The sequence below is a fragment of the Drosophila subobscura genome, chromosome A (genome assembly GCF_008121235.1).
Source record: "Drosophila subobscura isolate 14011-0131.10 chromosome A, UCBerk_Dsub_1.0, whole genome shotgun sequence".
Lineage (NCBI taxonomy): Eukaryota > Metazoa > Arthropoda > Insecta > Diptera > Drosophilidae > Drosophila > Drosophila subobscura.
Window position 1 is genome coordinate 17220784 of NC_048530.1, and position 17674 is coordinate 17238457.

At 49.2% G+C, this 17674-nt stretch overlaps 2 protein-coding genes across 10 annotated transcripts; both read right to left on the bottom strand.

The window, feature by feature from the left end:
- Positions 1–538: 538 nt before the first annotated feature.
- Positions 539–6525, bottom strand: LOC117903535 (ubiquitin carboxyl-terminal hydrolase 7). 3 transcript variants are annotated; one of them, XM_034815723.1, is made up of 4 exons: positions 6282–6525; positions 4062–5548; positions 2535–3932; positions 539–2465 (listed from the first exon to the last, which is right to left on the bottom strand). In XM_034815723.1, exons 2-4 carry the CDS (start codon positions 5328–5330, stop codon positions 1713–1715), a joined length of 3420 nt encoding a protein of 1139 aa, XP_034671614.1. In that variant the 5' UTR covers positions 5331–5548; positions 6282–6525; the 3' UTR covers positions 539–1712. The 3 variants fall into 3 exon arrangements, with proteins under 3 accessions (XP_034671614.1, XP_034671613.1, XP_034671612.1); XM_034815722.1 differs by having other exon boundaries at positions 6274–6525; XM_034815721.1 differs by having other exon boundaries at positions 6056–6525.
- A 1855-nt stretch (positions 6526–8380) lies between these two features.
- LOC117903534 (integrator complex subunit 6) lies at positions 8381–17645 on the bottom strand. 7 transcript variants are annotated; one of them, XM_034815713.1, is made up of 3 exons: positions 17451–17645; positions 14150–14391; positions 8381–14064 (listed from the first exon to the last, which is right to left on the bottom strand). In XM_034815713.1, exon 3 carries the CDS (start codon positions 14000–14002, stop codon positions 9665–9667), a length of 4338 nt encoding a protein of 1445 aa, XP_034671604.1. In that variant the 5' UTR covers positions 14003–14064; positions 14150–14391; positions 17451–17645; the 3' UTR covers positions 8381–9664. The 7 variants fall into 7 exon arrangements, with proteins under 7 accessions (XP_034671604.1, XP_034671608.1, XP_034671606.1 ...); XM_034815717.1 differs by having other exon boundaries at positions 17514–17638; XM_034815715.1 differs by lacking the exon at positions 17451–17645 and adding an exon at positions 17065–17418.
- Between the last annotated feature and the right edge of the window lie 29 nt (positions 17646–17674).

The window sequence follows — 17674 nt, forward strand, 5'->3', positions numbered from 1 at the left end:
AATACAACTCTGGGTGGTAGGTAGTGATCGGTGATCGCTAATCGATGATCGGTAAACATTTGTGTATGATGGGGGGTGGAGGGAAGTAAGCTTGGCTGGAACGCGGATTGAAAGGCCCGTTATTCTTATGGGATTATTTGGTTAAACGGCTGTTTAATCATTTATATACACACATAAATATATATATATATAATAAACCATCAACATATGGGAATATTTGATAGACAATCCATTGATTCGAGTTAGTGGTATTTCATTTGTTTTATTTCACACATAAATAATTTGAATTGAATTATTTTTGCTGCATAAATGATTGCATAGTAATAATGTAATATTTGCTGAAATATATATGAATGTATTTATATATACTTTTTCTATTGCCTTGCCTTGCAGCAATTTGTAGTTGTGGTTTTCTGCGTGTGTGTGTGTGTGTTTTCTTTCGGATCATCCCAGGGTACGTACGGCACTCTTTGCTATATTATTTAACAAAGATAAAGAAAAGCATTCAACCTGGTTATAATATGGTACATACGTATGGTTTTTGTTTGTTTTTCTGATTTTTCTGTTTTATTAATTTAAGATTATTATGTTGTCTAGTCCTTTGAATACACTTTTATCATTTCATGTTTTAAAATCACAAATAATTGTTGTTTGAAACAAATCTTCTCTTCTTCTTTTTCTCTCGAGCTCTCTCTCTTCTCTTCGCCTCTGTCCCTTTCTATTTCGCATCTGTTTGTTTTTGTTTACCGTTAGTTAGAATCTATCTCTACCTATCGCTCTGTCTCGCTCTCTCTCGTGTTACGAGTGGAGCTGCTCTGCTCCTTCTGCCAAACATCTTGTCGCTTGGGGCGACTCTTTGTGTCGCTTACCAGCACTGCCGCTCCTCTCACTGCTTATCTATCTATGTTATATTGTATGGTATATATATTTATCTTTTGTTGTTTCACTTCGCCGTTCCCTCTTTTGTTTTTGTGAGGTGTGTGTTTGCTGTTGTTGTTTCTGCGTGTATTCCCAGGGAGGACAAGAGCACAAAAACACTCGCTTATATTTACATGTTGCCAATGGCCCGGCATCTCGAACGAATCAATTGGATGCAAGACTCCCAATTGAACTCGAATCGATTCGATCCGGTTTCAAAACAATTACCGCGTTTAGGAATAGCGCATTTCGAAAATTACGAGAAAAAAAAATGAATTAATGTTACACACACGTTAAAGCCTTAGCCTAGATTTTGAAGTCACTAATGCAAGCGCAACAAGTCCGTAAAATTATACATTTTTGTATCCTTCTCTCTGGACTTCCGTGTCGTGGCCGGGCCTGGGCCGGCTAGGGCAAACTCTGGGGGGCGGACAACCGTATTAAAAATTGACCGGAGGCGATTAATAAATACAATTAATGACTTAGAAATAATATTATTTATAAAAACTCCACGTCAATTTTTACTTTGGGCTCAAAAGATTGGTGCGGCTTGCCGGAAGATGGTGAGGAGGGGCATACTAATTCAAGGACCAGTTGTGGCTTCGAGCTGGATTCATTGTGTTGCTTAAAATGTATTCTTTCGGGCTGTGGATGTCGTTTCTGCTCGTCCCGTCTCGCCTCTGCCTCTGCCCATTCCTCACCCACCTCCACTGGCCAGACCATCAACCATCATCCATCTGCTTTGTCCCCTTTTGATTTTGTTTTTGTGTGTGTGTGTGTGTGTTGTTAGTTGTTTAATTGTAAATTTTGATCGCCTTCTCGGAGAAATTTAGCGAGCTGCGCTTGCGAGACTTGTTGATGTGATCGAGGCCGAGGAAGGGCAATTGTCCGCTGCTCGAGGTGCGGAAATTCTCCAAATTGATGACATCGTTGTCGTTCACCTCGGTGGTCAGGCCCGTATTGATCACGGTGAACTTGTAGTTCTCCCACTCCTTGTCCGGAACATTGAGACGCTTCTGAATGCGCTGCTTCAGGGCACCGTAGGGCTCACCGTGGCGGGCCTTGGCGAGGAAGGGTACGCCAAAGGAGTTGTACAACTCCTTGCTGAAATGGGCCACCGGCAGCAGATACTCGTTCTCGGCCAGCTGCAACTCATCTGTGGGCACCTCCTCAATGCGATAGACCTTCTGTGCACTCTGGTTGGTGGTGATCGTCGAGTCGCTTGTCTTGAGCAGCGTATCCAGCGGTATATCGTCCTTGCAGTGGGCAACAATCTTGTGATTGCTGACCTTCATCAGGCGCAGCTTCTTGCGGCTGCTCTCCTGGAAGGGTATCTTCTTGGCCGCCTCCTCCAGCAGCCCCTTGACATTGTCGTTCTTGTTTGGATAGAGCACCAGCTCCTTCTCCTCCTTCAGATCGTTGGACACCCAAATGCACTTGAATTGCTTCTTGTTGTCCAGCTCGTGGATGCTCAGCGACAGACGCTGATAAAAGATGCGCTTCGGTGTGCTCTGCTTGGTGTACGAGACCAGATCCTTCACCGTTCCCTAAACCAAATGAATGAATACAAAAATGTCATTGCACAGACATGAGAGAGGGCAAGACAAGCGACATACCTTGAATGTGTAGGGCACTGCATTGCCCGCCGTCTCCTTGTAGTTGTTGATGCACATGAAGAACTGCAACTTCTGTGGATCCGTGTTGAGGCGCTCGGCCACCGCATTGGTGAGCTGATCGTAATTATAGCGATTCGATAATTCGAGCACAAAGTCCGGCTCATTGGGATTACACTTGTCGCTGAATATGATCTCAATGCGATAGACCAGATCGAGGAAGTAGTCCTCAACCGTTGGCAGATCCAGCTTCATGTCAATCATCTCACGCTCAAAGATCAGTATGTGCCCCTGGAGATTGTCGGGCGGCAGATACAGCACACTCTCGATGGGATCATTCAGATTGACGATTTTCTTGTCGCTATACTCATCGAAGACGGTCAACTCGGTCTCCAGGTCGAAGCCCAGCTTGCGGTTCACCTCGGGACACAGATCGATAAGGCGACGGCTCTGCGGCTGCTGTGTGCATCCAATATAGTTGAGACGCTTGTTATTGGCATCGTAATACTTGAGGAAGAGCAGCACGTCCGATTTGGGATTGAAGGGTGCCAGCGGCTCGCTGCTGTCCGGCGGTGCCAGCTCGAGGAAGAGCACCCAGGGCTTCTGTGATGTGGGTATCTGTTCGATGGTGCGCGCTCCCTCCGCTTCAAAGTCAAAGTAGAGAAACTTTTGCGTTTGGGTGGTGCACATGTTCCAAATGCGCATGCGATCGCGCGAGACGCCGAAACCCTTGACAAACATGTCGACCAGCTCGTCGACGGTTTGGGTCTGCTTGAGCTTGAACGGACGCTGATGGGTCTTGTCCATGTCGAAGAGACGACGCTTCTGCTGTCCCTCGAAGTACTCCTCGAGTATGACATGCACCGACACATACAGATTGGCCTCGCTGCGCTCCTTGCGACGCGCCATCTCGATGCGTTTCTCCAGATCGAGACGCTCCACCAGATCGCTGGATATCTCACTCTCCGGTATATCGCCCAGCACACGATCCAGATCCGACTGGCGGATATATACCAGCATATAGGCATTGCTGCACTTGGCATGGAACGAGATCTCATCATCCATGCCGCCATAATTCAGCTCAATGGCCTCCTGTTTGCGGCAACTGGAGACCACATCGTCATCGAACTTGAACCAGCGACCATCGGCCTTTGGATTGATAAAGACCACATAGTGCCCGCCATGGTTGTCGCCCGAGTGGACCAGCACGGCGTGCAGGACATAATCCGCCGATGTCTTCTCACCCTCGGCCAGATAATGATCGAGATTGATTTGTTCGTAGAACTCAAAGCGATCGTTATACTTGATCGAGCTGTCCGTAATGGGATCGTATTGGAAGCGCATCAAATGCAAGTGCAAAACGGGCGGGAATGACGTGAAGATGACACCCTTGCTGGCCTCCTGAAACACAAACACACAGAAAAGAGGCAGACACAAAACGAATGAGTAAGACACGGTCGGGGACGCATAATCAACATCAATCAGAGATCAGAGATCACAAATGTGAGTGGACTGAGTCGCAAATCTTACCTGCAAACCATGGACACCAGCATCGTATTTGTTGTCACCCTCGAGGGTCTCGGAGGCGACATAGTCCTGAAATGATTCGTAGATGTTCTTTTTGTCTTTGATATTTAGCTGGATGTCGTAGAAGGTCTCATAGCGTGTGCTGTTGTAGTCGACATTCTTGCATTTGATATACGACGACATTTTGCCCTCGAAGAGCCCCGGTATGGTTCCCTCGAGGCAGGTGCCCTTCATCTTCGACTCGAGCTTGTCGAGCAGAACGCGTAGGAACTCCTGGACATCGTGCTGCATGAAGGAGTCGAGTGTCTCCCAGCCAAAGGATTTGGTTAGCTTCTTGGTGCCCACAGGACGATCGCCGAACTGCAGCTCGTGGAAAACACGCTGCAGGGAGAGGCCCACCGACTTGGTGCTGTCGTCAGCCTCTGTGGGTATGCGATAGACGGCCAGGCGCAGCGAGTTGGTGAAATAGAGCGTCTGCAGCAGGGAATTCATGTAGCACGTGGCCCCCTGATTCTTGAGCCCCACATAGCCGGTGTGCTTCTTCGAGTCCCAGAGCACGCCATGCGGTGCATCGGCTATGACATGCACCTCCAAGGTGATGCTGTTGTTGTTTATGTAGCTCTTCTCGGAATCCTGCAGCTCCTGCCAGGTGATGAAGTTCGAGTAGCCGTAGTCATTCTCCTTCGAGTAGAACAAATGCTTGATGCGGGCACGCGTGAACGGCTGGGACTCGGCCTTGTGGCACTTCAGGCGCAATTCGGCAATGGCATTGCACGACCAGGTGGGCGAATCATTCTCACCGTTGCACTGCAGAAAGAAGCCCAGTGCGCGGTCATTCGGTATGACCATTATCTTCCATGGCAGCATCCGCACATACACGGGCGGTGATAGGCGCTGTGACTTCAACTGTCCAACATTATCGACCGTGTAGGAGAATGTGGTCTCCGAACGGAACTGGTCCTCCTTATTCTCGTCGTCCAACGACATTGTGTCCTGCTCGTCGGCCAGCAGCTGTTGTGGCGGCACGTTGCCGTTCTCGCTCGGCAGTTGGGTGACTGCACCGACCGCGTGCAATTGTGGCTGTATCAGATTCTTGAATTTCGGCAGCTGTGGCGGTGAATTCTGTTGTTGGTTCTGGTTCTGGAGCTGCTGCTGTTGCTGCTGCTGCTGCTGCTGTTGTTGCTGCTGGTTATGATCGCTTGTGATTATCTCGACCTCTTGGGTGTCCTGGGTGTCCATTGCTTCGATGGATTGTTCTATTTCAATTTCCATCTTATTCGGGACTTGAATGGTGCTAGAATCAGGCGAAATCGCCTCTCTGTCTCGACGCTATTGCTGCTTCCTTCTATTCTGTGGGTCTGCTATTCGAGTTTGCACTGCTTGCTGGGATGTATGCCCCCTTCGGGCTCAACTTTGTGTGTCGCTGGGGTTCTTGGAGAGAGCCCTTGCGTTGTGCTGCAGTAGTTTCGGTCCGAAAAGTGGTTCTGTTTCTGCAACAAATGGGTAAATGTCAAAATAACACAAACATCGAACCGCATAATTGTACACGACGCACAGACACACACACATACAACCACACAAGCTTGGGCCGCCACCACATGAGACCACATGGGCCACACCACACAAACGCAAAACACACACACCGCACACACATGCACATGAATTGCCTGAAATATGCAGACACACAATCAGCGCACACATGCATAAATCATGTATAAGCTTTTCGTGTGCATTCTTGTGCTCTGGGAATGACTCGGTTAAAAATTGTACACTCTGCACTTTATGCGGCGTTTTGTGATTATTTCGCAATTGCCTATTTCTTTCGCACAAAGGCAGGAGGAGTTACAGGAAGAAGCAGCAGCTTCCAGCTGACCAATACATACAATTAATGCGTCGTCGCCGTTGTCGCTGTGCTTGCCTCTATCTCCACCCTCTCGTTAGACATACATATGTACATATGCATTTAATTTTTCTTTTTTTTTGCTCACAAAACTTACCAGAAATTTAAATTTCTTGTACTTTTGTATATCTATTGAATGTTTCTGTGTGGCTGACGCTCGTGGTCCGGTCCGCACGCTCGCTGCGTGTTTGTCGGATGGAAGGGTTATGGGCCGGGAGGTGGGGTGGTGAACTGCCGCAAGATAAACTTGCAGATTTTCGCATATAATTTTGTATGTGTGTATGTGTGTGAGTGTGTGCTTTCTGTTCAACCAACCTACACACTTTTTCAATTCGCGGCGTACGCAGTTCTACATGTGTGTGTGATACTTTTGAGTGTGTCCGCTGCTCGTCGCCTTCTGGTAGAAAAATGTTACCGAAAAACTAAAAATTTGTATCGTCTTGCAATGAAGTACTTGAAATAAGATTGATCGAAACTCTCGGAGCGTATTTCCCTCGGCTACACTGTTGTTTGTTCACTTTAATTTTTACACAAATGATTTAACTAAATAAAAAAGCCTAGTTATGGCCAGTGTGACCGCGTAATTATCGATCAAATAGACCGCATGACCCTCGGAAATGTACCGAAATATACCCTTGCATTTTCAAAATATACTGTAAATACTGTAAACTAAAATAATTTCCCTCGATTTTTATGTTCTGTTTGATATTACTAGCTAGTTAAAGGTTTCCGCTCTAAAACTATAATTTAATCCCATTTATCAATCAACTCTCCACACGATTGGATAGTTTTCACAACTTCCTTTTCTTGGAATGTTTCCAAATTAAGTTTAAAACTAAAAAGGTCAACCAACAAAATAGCATAAGACGTAACGTGAGTGGGACTGAATTGCTACGTATTTGACAAATTGTTGCTTGCAATCGATATGTATGGTATACTAAGTGCGATCGCATACCCTATTTTCATATATTAATATTACAATTTCATTTTCAAAGCTTCTCTAAACGTTAATAATGACTTTATCTTAGACTGAAATGTTTTTAACGTTTTCATATGCCTTCTATGTACATACATATGTTCTGCTCACTTTTCGCCGCATGTTGCTGATCCAAACAAACTTTGTTGCCAACGGTAAAAAACGTAAGTTGGTTTGGAATTCAACGTAAATGGGGATGGAATAAAGAAGATTCCTAAGCTGCTACAGAGAAATATCCTTTTAAAAGAGAAAGAAAATTCCCAAGGGAAAAGAGAGAAACTCCTCGAGGGACATTCAAAAAACCATTTACACAAATGATTTAACTAAATAAAAAAAACTAGTTATGGCAGATGAGCGCGAAACAGAAACGATTTGATATTATATCGATAGATCGCCCTGCGTGATATTTTAGAGTTTAAATGCGATGATATCGTTGCGATGAGTTTGTCGCCGATTATAACAAAACCAAATATTTTTAGTACATATCGATGCGATGTTTTTGTTACCAGCTATATCAAAAATTTATATATTTTGAAAATGTCGACCACCATTGGTGTTTAAACTTTAAAGCCCAGTTTCCAGATGCGCTACATTTTCTTGCTATGTGCTCAATATAACCAAAGCGGGCAAAGTGCATGCTCTCTCGGTAGACTGTTTCCTATGTTTCTACAAAATAAGACCGTTAAAAATTCAAATTTTGTATGAAATGTTGTTAATTCCGTGCCCATATGGCGCGTCATTTTTCATTTCCAAATGAGGTCTGCGAGGGGCACAGGGTAAATTCATTCAGCCATGAATGCCCCATGGGGCATGGGGGGGACATGTGGTATTGTGGAAGAAGTCTACAAATAATTAAATATATTTAAATTTTTGTATGGAACTGATGGACCCTGAAATACCGAAAGATTGCTTACGACGTATGATTTAATGATTTTTTATTTTTGTTTTTGTATTAAATGATCTTCCTCTTTTTATTTTCCTTTGTTTCATTTTTGTTGTTTGTTTTCGTGTTTTTTGTTTCTGCTGATTAGCTTTTGTTGTTTTTGTTGTTGGGTGTTATGTTTTTTTTGTTGCTTTTGCAAAATTTCAAAAATTTTAAACAATTAATGATGTCCTGGAGCAGCAGCCCACGTGGCGCTGCCCCCCGCCTAGCTAAATGGTAATTATAATATGTGTATATTGTGGGTTTCAATTGAATTGTTCTGCTTCTGCTCCTGGAACTGTCAACATAGTTCGCCGCTCACTTTCCTACCGCAATCGATTATAATCGATAATTATCAATCGATCGATTATCATACACAAAAAATAGTGCAAAAAGTGTACTTCATGTAACAAACATTAATTTTGTCTTCTTTTTTGTTGTATGCTATCTTTGCTTATATTTTATGCTTGTTGTGTGTTTTAAAATAATTGTGTGTGTTGTGTAAATGTTTTAGACTACTCACATTTAAAAATTGGTATAATGTGTTTTAATAAAATATTAAATTACAGTTGTTTTGTTTCTAAAATGAATCGAATCGAATCGGATCAAAATGAAGGCCAAGAATTACACTTGAATACAACTAACTAGTTTACATTGTTTAATGGAACACACACTCTGAACCGACCGATCTGATCTCCCCTAATCTGGGCAAATAAATATAGATATAGTTCAATATACTCTATACGTATATGCATAAAGATTTCTGCTTCTGTGTGTGTGGTTTCTTTCTCGTCTTGGCTTAAACAAAAAGCGAATCAATCATTAACGCATTCATTAAACGGTTGCTGCTGACCAACAAAGAAATTTCCTAACAATTGTGGCTCAAGAAGCGAAAGCTTTTCCCTACAACACTCACACTCGCACTCACACTCACTCACTCACTTACTCTCCGCTGTCGCTCTCTTTTACAAATGTTACACGTTCTCCTTCGTCTCTCTCTCCCTCTCTCTTATACACACTATATCGAGTTATAAGTCTATTTATAGTAATTGCTTTGGGGGGGGACCTTAGGTGTACGAATGGGCTCAGGGTATTACATTATATTAAATATATCTATATTTATATATATAATTATGTATATATAATAATAATGATAAAAAAAAAAAAAAACACTGCAAAATATTTTAAGGGTTGTGCAGCATTTAGGCCACGGCTTAAGCTTTAAATCGTTACGATATAATTACAAAGTTTTCTTGTTTCTCTTATGGATAATATATACCTCGCCGTTCGCCATTCGCCGTTCCACAGAAAGATATCTCAAGAGTGAGAGAGAGGGGGAGAGGGGCTGTGTCCTGACGATACATACGACATGGAGATCAAGATCAAGATCCGACAACGGTTTTTGGGGGGAGGTTGGGGGGGGATTAGGGTATTCTGGCAATTATTTACATAAATGGAAATTGACGAGAATTCAATGCCTTTCGTTTACCGTTGCGTGTTCTCCAGCTCTCGCTCTCTCTCTGCGCTCTTATACTCTCTCTCTTATACTGTTACTTATTACGGCTAATATTAAGTTAAGATTTACGTCTACGGTTTTTACGGTTTCTTTTCTTTCTCCTATTTTTATCATACGGTTCTCCTTGTTGTTGCTTTTCTTGTTGTATTTGTTGTTGTTGTTGTTGCTTTTGATGACATCACAGACTGATGGCGCCGCCCCACGGCCTCGCCCTTGGCCATGGCCACGCCCTCGACCACGCCCAAGCCCAGGCGAATACCGCTCGGGCTCAGCAGTTCCAAAAGAGCCAACGTTAACTCTTGGTAGCGGCGGCGGCTGCCTCCTGCTGTTGCTGCTGCTGTGGCTGTGGCTGCTGCTGGGACTGCTCCTGCAGCAGCTGTTGCTGTTGCTGCTGCTGCTGCTGCTGCAGATCGATTGGTGGCTGCGACTGCTGCCGCTGCTCCCACCACTCTTGAATACTGCCAACCATGCGATGGCGCCGGAATCGGCGCGACTCCCCAATGCACATTTCCACGAAATCCGACTTCATGTCGTGATCGCCCTTCACCAGGCCCAGGTTGTCCAGCAGCTGGCTGTAGTCGCGTCCCGGCCGCCGTATATCCCGAAAGATCTTCAGCCGCAGATCAATGTTGTGCTTCCTCGCCGCCTCTCGCTGCTCCTCCGACAGTATGAGCAATGCGGCGGCACTCACCTCCCCGTTGCTATTGCTGCTGCTGTTGTGCGTCGGTGAGGAGCTGCAGCTGGGACTCGACTTGATTTCCGTCTTCATGGGGCTATTGTTGTTGTGATTCCGATGATTGTTGGTGCTACTGTTGCTGTTGCTATTCCCAGTGGCGCCTGCTGCTCCGCTGCTGCTATTGTTGTTGTTGTTAATAAAATGATTGACTCCGCTGCCCCAGTAAAAATGTGGACTGCTCGCAGCTCCGCCTCCTGCCAGCCGTTTCAGGGCATCAAAACTATTCCCAATGCCCAGAGACAACGGCGATTCACCATCGTCTCCGACATCTGGGTCGGGGCTGCCGTTGCCGTTCAGTGTGCTGCTGCTGCTGCCGCTCCCAGTGCCGCCGCCGCCGCCGCCACCACCACCTCCTCCTCCTCCTCCACCACCGGCCGAACTAGAGCCGGAAGAGCCGCTGGTGCCATTGTGACATGTCTGGAGTATTCTGGAGATCTCGGAGGCATCGTTGATGTCATTGTGGGTGAAGTAGCTGGAGCCAGACGATCCCGAACCCGAACCCGCTCCCGTACCAGCGCTGCTGCTGCTGCTACTGGCGGGCGTTGGAGTTGCCGTCGCCAGCGGCGTTGGCGGCACCGCAGCCAGTGGTGAGGGTGGCGACAGGGTGCCGCCATGATGCGTGTAGCCATTGAGCATGGGCAGTACCCCGGACAGCGACATCAGCGAGATGCCCGTCTTGTGGCTGTGGCTACCCGCCGGCCCCAGGCCGCCCAAATGGGATCCCATCGGACAGGTGGAGCCGCCGCCACGGTTGCTGCTGTACGCCGCATGCGTGGTCGTCAGTCCGTTCAGGGGCACGTACAGCACGCCGCTCGAGTTGTTTGCCGACGCCGAGGAGCAGGGCGTATCGCCGCCACTGCCACCCGTGCCGCCGGACAGTCCCAGGCCGCCGTTGCTGCTGCTGCTTACGGCCGGCAGCGGCGGTGGCGTGACCAATGAGGCTGCCACGGTGGATGCCACTACCACTCCGGATGCCGAAGCGGTTGCCGTTGCCAGTGGCGCAGTTGCTCCCGCTGCTCCTGCTCCTGCACCCGCTGGTGCTGCTGCCGCGCCCGCGACCGCTACAGCGATGGCCGTCACAATGGGCTCGGCCACGGCTGTGGCTGGCAAGACGCTGCTCGGTGGCGGGACTCCAGGGCTTGGACCGGGCCCAGGCCCAGGTGCTTCTGTGTCCGCGGCACTGATCTCGTCGCTGATCCCATTGATGAAGTTGTGCACGTGACCGTTGAGGGCAGTGTCCTGGTCGCTGGTCTCCTCCTCGCTGAAATCAAAGCCGCCAATGCCCCCCAGGCGCTCCGAGTGCGACAGCGACAGCGACAGGCCGGAGTCGCTCGATGGTTCCGTGCTGGCGGTGCTGCTGGCGAAGCTGCTGTTGCTGTTGCTGTCCTCGTCGAAGCAGCTGGGACTGGACCGACCGCCTGATCCCAGCCCAGAGCTGCCACCCGATCCCGATGCCGAAGCCACTCCCGAGCCCAAGCCGGAGCCAGGGCCCGTGCTTGTCGCCGACGTAGACGGGGATGAGTCGCAGGCCACCGTTGCCCCTGGATTCGGTGAGCTGGGCGCACTATCCGACGGGGACGAGGGCCGGGGTGAGGAGCAGGATGAACGCGAGTCCGTGGAGGCGCGCCGAAACTCAAAGCCACGCGGCAGGGGACCCGCTTTCCGCTTGCGGCCTCGCGAGGTGCCGTCGAACTTTTTGCCGAGGCCGCCGGGCGAATGGGGGCCCAGCATGAGGCCGGACATGCCGCCGGGACCACCGCCCATGCCGGGTCCACCGGGTCCGCCACTCGATGATGAGCCCGACGAGGAGGAGCCGGACGAGCCGGAGCCCGAGGAGCCGGGCGGTGAGCCGCCGGGACCGTTGCCATTCGGCGACTTCATGGGCGCCACATCGCTGAGATCCGCCTCGTCCACCATGACCATGTGCTTGTCCTTCTTGTAGGGATTGCCGAACATATGCTGCCGCACATTGGTCGGCTCGATCTCGCGCAGCGGATTGTCCTTGTTCTTGAGGTACTCCTGGTAGTTGCCCATCTCCGAGATGGGCAGGCAGTGGCCGGAGTCCTTGGCCACCAGCAGCGTCGGCCGCAGGAACGTCTCGCGCATGCGGGCAATCTCCTCCACCAGATCCCGCCGCGGTATATCAAACGGATTGCGATAAGTCTTGGCCGATGCCTGATGCGTCAGCTGCGGCACCACAATCGTATAATTCTCCACCGGCTCGATCTCCGCATGCAGCTTGGCGAATGTGTCGCGCAGCAACGGATGCCGCACCAGATCCCGCCGCAGGGCCGTGCCGGTGCACAGCTTGGCCGTCTCCACCTGCCGATACGGGGGCTTGGCCTGCTTCAGCTGCTTGTAGACCTTCATGCAGAGATTCTCCTGGTCCTGCTTGGCGGTGTTCTTGATGTGCTTCAGCTGATTGGCTATCGTCGGCGACAGATAGTTGTCAACATTCTCGGGCAGCAGGAACTGCAGCAGCTGGTACGGCACATTGATGTTGACCAGCGCCTTGCGCAGGAATGGGCAGTAGTACGGCGGTATGGAGCGGACGTAGGCATTGAATTTGTACATGAGATCGTTGGGCGGACTCATGTTGTACTTGTGGATGAGGTCGTGCAGCAGTGGCAGCAGCGCCGGGTAGTTGTACGCGAGCACATACAGATGCACCTGGGAGAAGGTGGGCGACGCCTTCAGGTAACCGAATGGCAGCTCGAAGCCGTGCATGCCATTGGTGACGATCACCTGCCAGCACTTGTTCATCTCGCGCTTGTTGAGAATCTGCAGGGTTAGGGGGCAGCCCTCGATCTCGTACTTGTCCACCGGGAAGCTGCGCACCAGCTGCGGCTCGTCCACCGCCGGCGTCATGATTTTCAGCTTGGGATGGGCATCGCGTGGCGGCAGTGTGATGGCCTTCGAGTCCGGCCAATAGGGCTCCGGCAGCGGCCAGTAGCCGATGGGAAAGGTCTTCTGTGTGATGTGCTTCTGCACGTAGATCATCTTCTTGATGGGCTGGAAGACTATGTCCGGTGTGGGCTCCGACAGGGACGAGGCTGATGACGACGACGACGATTGCTGTGCCGCGGAGCCACCGCCACCGCCGCCTGCGCCGGCGATCGTCCCGCCGCTACTGCTGCTGGTGCTGCTGCCGCCGCTGGCACTGTCCTTGGGCAGCAGCGGCTCGAACTGCAGCACCACGCCCGGCTGCACCTTCTGGACGAGGCTCTCGATGCACTGATTGAGCACATAGTGACTGCGGACGCGGTACGAGCGGCCGCCGGTCACCTCGCACATCCGCTCGATGGGGGAGTCGTCGTGCGGCACTTTGCCATCGACACGCTCGTCGATTTTGTTGCCGGGCATGCGCAGGACCAGGGAGAAGAGGCGCTGGTCCCATCGGAAGGGCTCCTTGGTGAACTTTGTGCCGGGTATCTGATTGCTCAGCGGCAGTATGATCTCCTGATGCACCCCGTTGCGGTAGGAATAGCGGCCCCCGTCCGTGATCACAATGATCACCGAGGGCTCGAGGTAGAAGGGGCACCGGCCCTGCCCGTACGTATCGATGCCCGACTGCATGCGGTTCAGGTTGAGCAAATCGAAGGCGTTCCGCAGCGATTCACCCATCGAGGTGAGGCCGTGGCTCTGTAGGTTCTTCAGCTCGTTCATGAATGTGGCATGGTTCTCCTTCCAGCCGGCCTTCACATTCGCTGGCGGCTCCTCGAACGTCAGCAGCATGTAACGATCGCCGAGGCAGTCCTGGGTGCGCTGCCGATACTTGAGGAACGTCTCCACCGCACCCTTGGCAATGTCCAGATACGTTTTTTGCACACCATTCACATACGCCTTCTGGCACATGGACGACGAGGTGTCCACCAGGAAGAGTATGATTGTCATGGCGTATTTTGATTTATTTGTCCTTTCTTGAACTTAATTCTCTTTGATCTTCGCGAATCTCTCTATAAGAAAGGATTAACATTTAGAGTTTTTCCAACAAGCGGGTGAGGGAGAGAGAGAGAGGGAGAGCGTGAGAGCTTTACTTACCGTAATTTCACTCTCTTTTGTCTATCCTTCTCTTGATTCTGCTGCTGCTGTTCTCCTCAGCGTGGTTACGCTTCTTCTTCTTCTTTTACTCTCTGCTGCTTCTGGTGCTGCAGTGGCTGCTGGCGTTGCTTCTTCTGTCCTGGGCTTGATCGATTGGCTCTTTTTCTGCGTTTTGCTGTGCTGCTTTTATGGTACATGTTGCGCGAAACAGCTGACATTTGGACTGGCTAAACAACGATGAACTGCATTGGATGAAACGGGAAAGGGAGGGAATCAATTAACGAAATTTAATTTCATGATGTTGCGCATACGCAGTGTGCCGCAGCCCATTCTGTTCCTTGGGTGGAACGCAATGGAATCAGGAATCAGAAATATAGCAAAATGGAACACAGTCCCGTTTTACTGTCTGTTGGGGGCGGGGGTGACATATACTCGGACTCGTGCACTCTCCTATCGCATATTGCATATTGCATATCGCATATCGCACATCGCACTCTCGTAATCATTGTAATCACTAAACAATGCCAAAACACGGACACACGCACAATTTGTACAAACAAATAAATATTGTACATGTGTGCTAATTAGCTTCAAAATCAACTTGCTTATTGCCAAACAAAACCCTGCAAACCCTCTGCTCGTGCTCGTGTTTTGGTCATGGGGGAGGTAAGGGGGGAAAATGGTTTGACACAAATTCAAATGCCACCGTCGCATGCTCAGCCTCAATTGCGGGACTTGGTGGGTGGAGGGGTCTCGGGTGGTCTCCACTTCACTTCAGTCATTCCCACTCACTCACATCCAATGCGACCGCTTGACGGTGCTCTACTCTGCTTTGCATGATTCCCCACTACCACCAAGTCATTCCACTCGATGGCGGACGCTACTACTACGCTCTGCTGGCGTTCCCTGACTAGCGATGATCGCGTGACTCAGGTAGGCAAATGTCGTGATGATGTTGATTCGGGCGATGAGAGCTGTGATCCAGTATGAGCTGTTCCCGAAGGCCTATTGCGGTCATCTATCGAGAGCACTACGACTAAATTCTCGGCCATGAGGTAATCCCCAATCGATTACACAATTTCGTGCTCTCACGATCGAGCTGCAGCAACGCACACGATTGATTATTACACGCATCTCTACCAGCATACGTGCGTGTGCGTGTGTGCTTGCGAGAGGTAGACCAAGGTAGATAGGGGTGGGAGTGCACAGGATGAGCAGTGATAAAGAGATGCAACAAAATGAGTACATCAAAGCCGGGTAGCGTGCAGAACGTAACGATCGTAAGCAGCGCTGGCATACGCTTAACCCATTTCTTTACGTTTATTTGCGGGCTTTGCAAACAACTTCCATCATCTCTTATCAATGCCCACGACTGGCGTGATTGGTGTTATTTCGGGATCGGTTATCTGGATATGTCTGGATGTAATATTTACCGACTTTAAATGGTAAACATATTTGCCGGCCCGCACTGAAGATGGAACATGAACATGAATTAAAATTTAATTTTAAGATCCATATATTCCAAAAATCAGAATAATATTTTGACGACTCTAGCTCTGGTTGGGATTCGTCGATTTGCTCGTTTTCTCGCCTGCTCACGCGGAATCGAGAAGCGCGCTCTCGTTCGCCCTTTCGACTGGGTTTTTTTTTCTATTTGAATTTTGTACAAAATAACAAAGCACTCACAAAGTAGAGCGTATAATTGCCTGAATTGGAGTGCAAAACATTCCATTTCTATTTGAATAAGAGCGCAAACACACACACGAACATAAATAATCCGCACTCGAACGTCATTATGGCGTTGCCAGACACGCGCGGGAGTAAGAGCTGCGAGAGAGGACAAACTGGCAGACGGACAAGACCATGCAAAACGCCAATATCTTAAGGACTTCCAGCCATCAGCCATGCTAAACTATTTTTTAATTCACTAAATCACACTTGGTCAAATATTAGCACAGTTGCGCGTGTCTGGCAGCACGGCGCCAGTGTCATTGCCACCCGTACCCAACACTCCAATGGGTTGGGGACGAGACGGGACTGAACTGGACTGGTGGTGGTGTGGTGCAGGAATATGGGCGGCTATTGTTATGCGGCGGCAGGAGACAAAACGGTCAACAACAACAGAAAAGATTCCACTTCAAGTCCACGAGTATTTTTCGTTAATTAATCTAGCCTCACTGGATTTATCGCAGATGGGGTTATATGTGCGGCACTGGTTGGAATTCACTTAATCAGCAGGGTTGCCAGTGCAGCAGCAGAAGCTGGCGATAAACACACTTTCCGAGCCGAGCTGTTCCTCTGGGTTCGAAGGCACTTGGGCGGTGGGGCACCGGCAACAGCGTGGGACCGTGTGTCGGTCACTTTTCGTTTGACAAACGCACACAGTTGGATGACCTTAATTTGCATGTGATAATGCTGATTAGTGTGCAGCATATCGTCATCGGTCATCGGCAAGCCGCAGCGTTGCTATTCCCAAATTTTCGATTCTGTTAGCGCCAAGGCTTTTGAATTTCAATTGTCACTTCGCACTCTCTGCCCACTGTAACGGTAACGGGTAAATGTTGGCCTTCACGGCCGCACCGCAAATTAAATCAGTTGTGGAATTTAGGATCAGGCAGGACTCGCAGCTGTTCTGGTGGTCAAATCGAGTCCTAACCGCGGAATGGACACGCTTACGTTGGGGCAGACACACACTCACACAGACACAGACACGAGTACAGCATCAACTGGCACAAGTACTTCTCAAGTGAGAGTTTTAAGCAGCATACTGCCCCTTGCGATGCGATGCTGATGGCAATTAAGGCAAACAAAACGCTGCTCCAAGACGGGCGACGGTAATAAATACAAACAATATACAACAACATTAAAAAAAATATATAAATTAGGAATACAATGTAGAGCGGCTCATCCAATACTTGCAATAATTTCGATTAGCTTCTATCCCGCGCCACGATTTTTTATTCTGTTATATTTTTACTTTGTGCCAACAAAAATTTATCACCACCGCGAACACACACAGCGACTCCGAGGCACAGGCACAGGCATTGGGATGCACACACACACACAAATAGAGTGAGAGAGAGACGACTCTTAGCCAGAGCGGCGAGAGCACAGCACAAATACGTGTATGTGGCTCTGTTTAAGGTGCATGGCGAGAATGACGAACGGTCAGACAGACGGTAACAGTCGCGTCAACCCGACAAACTGGCCGACCGACGGCCGACCCGACACCTCACGACCAACAACAACAATGGGGGGGGGCTCAGTGTAGATATGTTTTCATATATGTATGTGTGTTTACTTGTGGTATCTTGCTCGCTCACGCACACAGCCGCCACACACACAGAGGCGCAGGCACACATACACTCGTCAGCCTCGTCAGCGTTCGCCCGTCGTCGTCACTGTTGTTGCGTCGTCTCCGTTGCGTTGCCGTTGCCGTTGCCACTCTTTCCTGCTTCTTCCTCTTTTTGCTGCTCAGCGCCAAAACAACCTCTCCGTTCAAACGGTAAAAACTGAATGAGCCTC